The following is a 7500-nucleotide window of genomic DNA, read 5'->3' as shown; positions in this document are numbered from 1 at the left end:
ATATATATATATACATATATATGTAGGGGGAGATGATGACGATGATGATGATGATAATAATTATTATTGATTATATATATATATATATATATATATATATATATATATATATATATATATATATATATATATATATATATATATATATATATTATTTATCTACCACGGCACTTCCAACAATTTTTCGGGGTAGCTGACATAAAAATAGGACAAAAGGGACTTTTCTTCTCTTAGCATCTCCCAGCCTGACGAGGGATTCAGTTGACTTTGGTTGGTACTACTAAGGTGTAAAAACCACCTTCCCTCGTTAGCCACCACAATGAAGATTTTTATGCCGAATCCCCTACTGCTGTTATCTCAGCGGTCACCAATGTGACCGGAGGAAGCAGCAGCGCCTATCAAAACTCCATCACAATCTCTTGCCATATATTCTTATTTCGAACAATCTCATTTTCTCCTCACATCTATCCTCCTATCATCTGGAGCTTTCCTCACTCCATCCATCCACCCAAACCTTGGCTTTCCTCTTGCACTTCTATCAACTCTTGCATTCGTCACCATCATCAGCACACAGCCATTTTTCATTCTTTCTACATGGCCAAACCACATTAACACATTCATATCCACTGTAGCTGCTAATTCATTTCTTGATCCCGTTCAAAACCTCACTACTTAATTCTTATCCTTATCTAATCGAGATACACCAGCCATACTCATCAGACAATAAATCTTGAACACATTCAATTTCTGTCTCTCCGTCACTTCATTCCCCACAACTCTGATCCATACATCACAATTACTGAAATCAATCTTATGCAACATGCATAATGAACTAATTGAACGATGGTCCCAGAGATTAATATCTAGATCAGGAATAAGAAATTTAATAGACCGTAAGTTCCTGTCCAACAAATTAAGATGAGAATCAGCAGCTGAAGACCAGACAGGAGAAAGATACTCGAAACAAGGTAGAATGAATGAATTAAAACACTTCTTCAGAATAGATTGATCATAGATAATCTTAAAAGACATTCTCAGAAAGCCAATTTTTGGTACAATTGAAGAAGAGACAGACCTAATGTCTTTCTCAAAAGTAAATTTGCTGTTGAGAATCACACCTAAAATTTTTAAAGTCATACAAAGTTAAAGAAACATTATCAATACTGAGATCTGGGTGTTAAGGAGCCACTGCCCTTGACCTACTTACAATCATACTTTGAGTTTTGTTAGGATTTAACTTCATACCCCATAATTTGCACCATGCACCAGTTTTAGCTAGATCTCTATAAGGGATTCAGCAACCCCAGATCTACATTCAGGAGATGAAATTGATGCAAAGAGAGTAACATCATCTGCATATGCAACAAGCTTGTTTTCTAGGGCAAACCACATGTCATGTGTTTATAGTATGAAAAGTAATGGACCCAGAACACTACACTGTGGAAAACCAGATATCACATTCCTCTACTCACTATGGTGCCCATCAACATCAAATCTTTGAGATATATTACTTATAAATTTAATAATAATGCTAAGAAATGCCCCACCCATTCCCAACTGTTTGAGCTTAAAAATAAGGGCCCCATAATTAACAAGGTCAAAGGCAGCACTAAAAACAAGGCAAATCATACGAACTTCATGATCACAATCAAGGGATTTCTGTACAACATTGGAGATTGTAACAAGAGCATCACATGCTCTAAGACCTCTACGAAAACCATATTACAAACTAGGGAACAGATGAATACCTTCAGCAAACCTATTAACACGTTTTGCCAGAAGAAGTTCAAAAACTCTAGATAATATGGGAGTTATGGATATTGGGCGGTAATCAGTTGGACTTGAGCTACCAAAAACACATTTACTTAGTGGAGTAACTTTACCAATTCTTCAACAAGTGCTAAAAGCTCCTCTTCTTACTAACTTGCATAAAATAGCAGATAACTTTGGAGCTAAAATATCTGCAGTTTTTATAAAAAACAAAGGAAAATACCATTTTGGTCTACACCTCCATAAGCATCAAGGTCCATCAACAGAGCTTTAATTTCACGAGATTGATAAGCTAAACTAGTTAGTTTAGTCTCACTAAAACCTGGATGAGAGAGTTCGAATTTCTCATTACTGTGTTTACTGTCACACATATCTGCCACAAGGGATGGCTTTTTCTTTGGACAGTGAGTGACTGAGCCATCTGGTTTAAGTAAAGGAGGAACTGTTGCATCTACACCAAAGAGAGGAGATTTAAGGGCAGTCCACCACTTATGTTCCTGACTTATACCAGAAGGGTTTCTTTTAAGTTTAGATTGTATTCCTTTTTAGTTGAAACACAAACTCTCTGAGCAAAAGCTCTGAGCTGAGTATAGTTATTCCAGGTAAAATCTGATGTTACCCATCCAAAGATGATAAGCCTCCAGCTTCTCCAAATAAGCATGTCTAGAATAATTATTGAACCATGGTTTATCCTTCACACGAGAAGGGATACGCTCATCAACAAATTGAACAACCATGGCAAAATCACACGTCCCCGTCTCAGTCCCACTCTCACTTCATTTCCTATCCTAACACAGGCTTTACTGACAATGTATAAATTTTTCACTGCCTGCATCAACCATTCACCAATTCCATTTAACCTCATCACATTGCACACACTTTCCTATCAACTCTATCATAAGCTTTCTCTAGGTGCATAAATGCAACATACAGCTCCTTACTTTTTACTAAATATTTCTTGCATATCTGCCTAACTGTAAAAACCTGATCCATATATCCCTTAACTCTTCCAAAACTACCTTGCACTTCTAAGATTGCATCCTCTGTTTTATAATTAATCCGCTTAATTCTCCCTCTACCATACACTTTTCCAACCACACTCAACAAACTAATACCCCTTGAATTACAACACTCATGCACCTCTCCCTTGCCTTTGTAAAGCGGAATAATACATACACACACCCAGTCCACTGGTACCATTGACAGCATAAAACATTTATTAAAGTATCTCACCAACCATTCAAGTACAGTTAAATCCTCTTCCTTTAACATCTCAGTTCTCACGCCATCCATATATATATATATATATATATATATATATATATATATATATATATATATATATATATATATATATATATATATATATATATGTATATGTATATATATATATATATATATATATATATATATATATATATATATATATATATATATATGTGTGTGTGTGTGTGTATATTTATATATATATATATATATATATATATATATATATATATATATATATATGTATGTGTGTATATATATATTTGTGTATATATACATATATATGTATGTATATATATATATATATATATATATATATATATATATATATATATATATATATATATATATATGGTGATTTTATCTAAAACAATTTGTCTAGAGTGTATTTCATCTCGAACAATTTGTCTAAATTACGATTCATCTACATGTAAATTATCCAAAATACAATTTTCTAAAATTTATTTGTTTTAATCATATTAATATAAGCATGATGCGTGTCCAGTATCTTACCAGTATCATCTTTACTGTAGAAACATGTTACCCGAGGAAATGCATAGTTACGTACTATTTACTATGCTAATGATTATGAATAAAAGAAACATATATAACCATTTTACAACAGACAAAGAATTTTGTACCTTTATATGCACCATTATCAATAGCAATCAATTTCGAGAAAGTGATGATGAAAGCTCGCTTGAAGGGATTTCCAATTTCACTACAAAACAGCTGTTATTTTCCCAATTCCATAAATTCAAAATAGTGGCTCACAACGAAAATATGGAACAGATACCAGTTTTGATTTACCCATGCTGATGCTACGAGCATTAGAAATTGTGCCAATTGACACACACACACTAACATAACCGTTTGAGCTATTATGTCATAACCACATCTTCCCGCATGAAGCGTAAGAGGACGTTGATTATTTTGAAGTCACTTGGATTGGAAGGCTCAACAGACAGATGGAATGCTCAAGGTCCCCCTCAGATTCCACATTATTATTATTATTATTATTATTATTATTATTATTATTATTATTATTATTATTATTATTATTATTATTATTATTATTATTATTATTAGCTAAGCTACAACCCCAGTTTAAAACCAAGATGCTATAAGCCCAAGGGATCCAGCAGGAAAAAAATATAGCCCAATAAGGAAAGGAGATAAGGAAATAGATAAACGATATGAGAAATAATTAACAATTAATAAAACATCTCAAAAACGGTAACACCATCAAAACATATTTCATATATAAACCACAAAATAACTTATGTCCGTCTGTTCAACATAAAAACATTTGCTGTATGTATTCAAGAGTGTTTGATGATATGCTAAAAACGAACAATTCCCTCGAAGGGTCCATGGCATCATAGATTTGAAATTGAAGTAAGCGCGCATCACCCCAGTATTTTTACATGGAAGTTTACCAATAGTGTTTAAGAAAGGAGTAAAGTTTTAGCGAGTCTCGGATTGAGCTGTATGTTACTGAGCAGGGTTTAATCTTTTAGGGTAACTACCATATTTTGAGGTAATTTGCATGCTTTCAAAGTAATTTTCAAAGCTAATGATATTTTTAAGGTAATTTGGGGTTTTACTAGCTTCAAATTTAGGGAAATTTTAAAAGATTTAAGGCAATGTAAGTTAAAAAACAGCAGCATCTAAGGTAGTGGTCACATGCTCAAGTTTAAAACCTGATAATACGGGGATAGAGCAGGAACCGGAAGCAGTAATGAGATACTGTAATATGAATAAAAGGACGTCTTTGTTCAAACTTTTGATCCACATAATATAGATTACATCAATGCTATTGCTCAAAACCTTCCTTTTAAACTATAATAATTTTTTTTTTTTTTTAGCTTTTAATCAAAATTGACCCGTTATCAGTATAAATTTTAAATATAGGGATTCCTTTCAGTAAATACTAAATGTTTATATACATTTTACCTAATATTCTATGATTGCTTTTTTATAATCAAATTCCTATAGTAGTATTTAACTACTTTTATTGCAAAAAGTACCGAACAACTACTTTTATTCTATATATCAAATAAATATTTATACTCAGTAGCATAGTAAAGAGTACGTAACTTTTCCTTTCCACTGAATAATTACGGTGCTGTAGTTAACCCCTTGGCCGAAGAAGAATTGTTTGGTAATCTCAGTGTTGTCAGGTGTATGAGGACAAAGGAGAATATGTAAAGAATAGGCCAGACTACTCGGTGTATGTGTAGGCAAAGGGAAAATGAACCGTAACCAGAGAGAAGGATCCAATATAGTACTGCCTAGCCAGTAAAAGAACCCCACAACTATCTAGCGGTAGCACCTCAACGGGTGGCTGGTGCTCTGGACAACCTACAACCTATCTATATTTCATAAAGACATATATGTGTGTATACTGCATATACGTATATATCTATATATATTTAGGAGTTATACTAACCTTAAGTAAATAATTACATTACATGAATCTATGAAAAATATCGAAACTATAGCAGAACGAATAAAGAATTATGACAGATGTCATTCTCTAACCGCCCAATTACATCTACCACCCCAGGAGCTTGGACTGTCTCTAGTGTGGTTCATTTCCGGCTGAATAATGCATTATTCACCTATTACTGTGAAAGGTGGCTGACTCTGTTATTACACTGAGTCACAGTAACTCGCCTGTTCAGGGGAATCTAACTTTTTTTCATCCATTGCCACATGTAATTTGACTCGTTCATTACATTATCTACATAGTGGTGACCTACCACAGTTGATGCGGATTATTATTATTATTATTATTATTATTATTATTATTATTATTATTATTATTACTGGCTAAGTACAACCCTAGTTGGAAAAGCAGGATGCGATAAGCCCAAGGGCTCCAACAATATAGCCCAGTAATGAAGGAACATAAGGAAATAAATAAACTACAAGAGAAGTAATGAGCAAATAAAATACAATATTTTGACAACAGTAACAACAATAAAATAGATCTTTCCTATATAAACTAAAAAAAAGACATTAGCTGCAAGTTTAAACTTTTGAAATTCCACAAAGTATTCTTTCATTACGCCAATTCACAAATTACCAATCGTACTGATTTACTCAACACTTGCTCGAACAATGACTCAGCTATTATAGGAAAGAATGAATTACATATTTCGATGAGCAATACAGTGCTTATTCAAAGCACAAATTCATTTATAATACAAATCACACATTTGCATCACAATGATTACTCAAAATAATAACGTATTCCATAACTACCATAAAAATCCTTCACAACATCATGTGGCCCATCACAAAAACAAACTTAATTACTCATATTCACCAACAGTATTAACTCATCTATTATAATAAATAACGATCAACCCATTCACTTCAACCATGCAGTACTTACCCACAAGATTTACCAATACATTACCCCTCCGTAAAGACATATAACGGGTACTTCATGCTTGAATTGGAGCTATGAATTTGTGGTCTTGCACAGGGGCCTGGAAGGCCATTCAGAAATAATGTGAGACAGGGGGAAATCCCGGAGTTTGCAGTATGAAAGAAAAGCTATGAGGTTCGCGAGCTAGATGAACAAATGTGAGAATGGAAGTATAATAGAGGGTTAGCCTATAGAGAGTGCAGCTACAAAGACCTTTCATATAACGTCTGCAGTGGCAATCTCCTCCTTCGAGTTCAGTGATTACTTTCCACTTGGTAAGGGTAGAAAAGACTCTAGCTATGGTAAGCAGCTACTCTAGAAGGAAACTCCAAATTCCAACCATTGTTCTCTAAACTTGGGTAGTGCCATAGCCTCTGTACCATGGCCTTCCAATGTCTTGGGTTATAGTTCTCTTGCTTCAGAGTTCACTCAGGCACACTTATCTATGTTTTGCCTTATTCAATCTTCTCATTCAGCTATTTTCCCTGTTTGAGCCCTTGGGCTAATAGCATCAGCTTTTCCAACTAGGGTTATAACTTAATAATAATAATAACAATAATAATAAAAATAATAATAATAATGATAATAATAATGATAATAATAATAATGATTATGATGATGATGATAATGATAATAGTAATGATAATAATAATTCTTACCCACAATGCTGAGCCACACAGTGTGCGTCATGGGAGGCGTGGTAGACACTTGACACTCGTAAGGACCAGCGTCATTGACTTGAATGTAGTGGATTTTGAGCAGCCAGTCCTGCGACCCCGACTGGTGGACAGCCCTGAAGCGGTCGTCGCTTGTGTAGGTAAAGCGACCTACCGTCAGTAGGTGTAGGTCCCGCGCTCTCATCCATGATACCTGTTTAAAATTGAACGGAAGTAGATTCTATTCTTTGTACAGTCTCTATGGCGAATTGAATATCAAGCTTCAATTACATATGACATTCATTGCTTTTTGTATATTGAAAATAACTTTATGAATTATTTTTAGTTGTAAGACTTTGGATTATATTT

At 33.8% G+C, this 7500-nt stretch overlaps 1 protein-coding gene across 1 annotated transcript in view; it reads right to left on the bottom strand.

Moving 5' to 3' along the window:
* The window catches only part of LOC137636088 (opioid-binding protein/cell adhesion molecule homolog), a 15407-nt gene that overhangs the window by 1790 nt on the left and 6117 nt on the right, over positions 1-7500 (bottom strand). Inside the window, exon 3 of the mRNA XM_068368512.1 lies at positions 7135-7345. Within this exon, the coding sequence (XP_068224613.1) occupies positions 7135-7345 (211 nt within the window). The remainder of the gene's footprint in view (positions 1-7134; positions 7346-7500) is intronic.

Source organism: Palaemon carinicauda, chromosome 3 (assembly GCF_036898095.1).
Source record: "Palaemon carinicauda isolate YSFRI2023 chromosome 3, ASM3689809v2, whole genome shotgun sequence".
Lineage (NCBI taxonomy): Eukaryota > Metazoa > Arthropoda > Malacostraca > Decapoda > Palaemonidae > Palaemon > Palaemon carinicauda.
The sequence above is the reverse complement of the archived record's forward strand: the minus strand, read 5'-3'. Positions and strand labels throughout refer to the sequence as shown.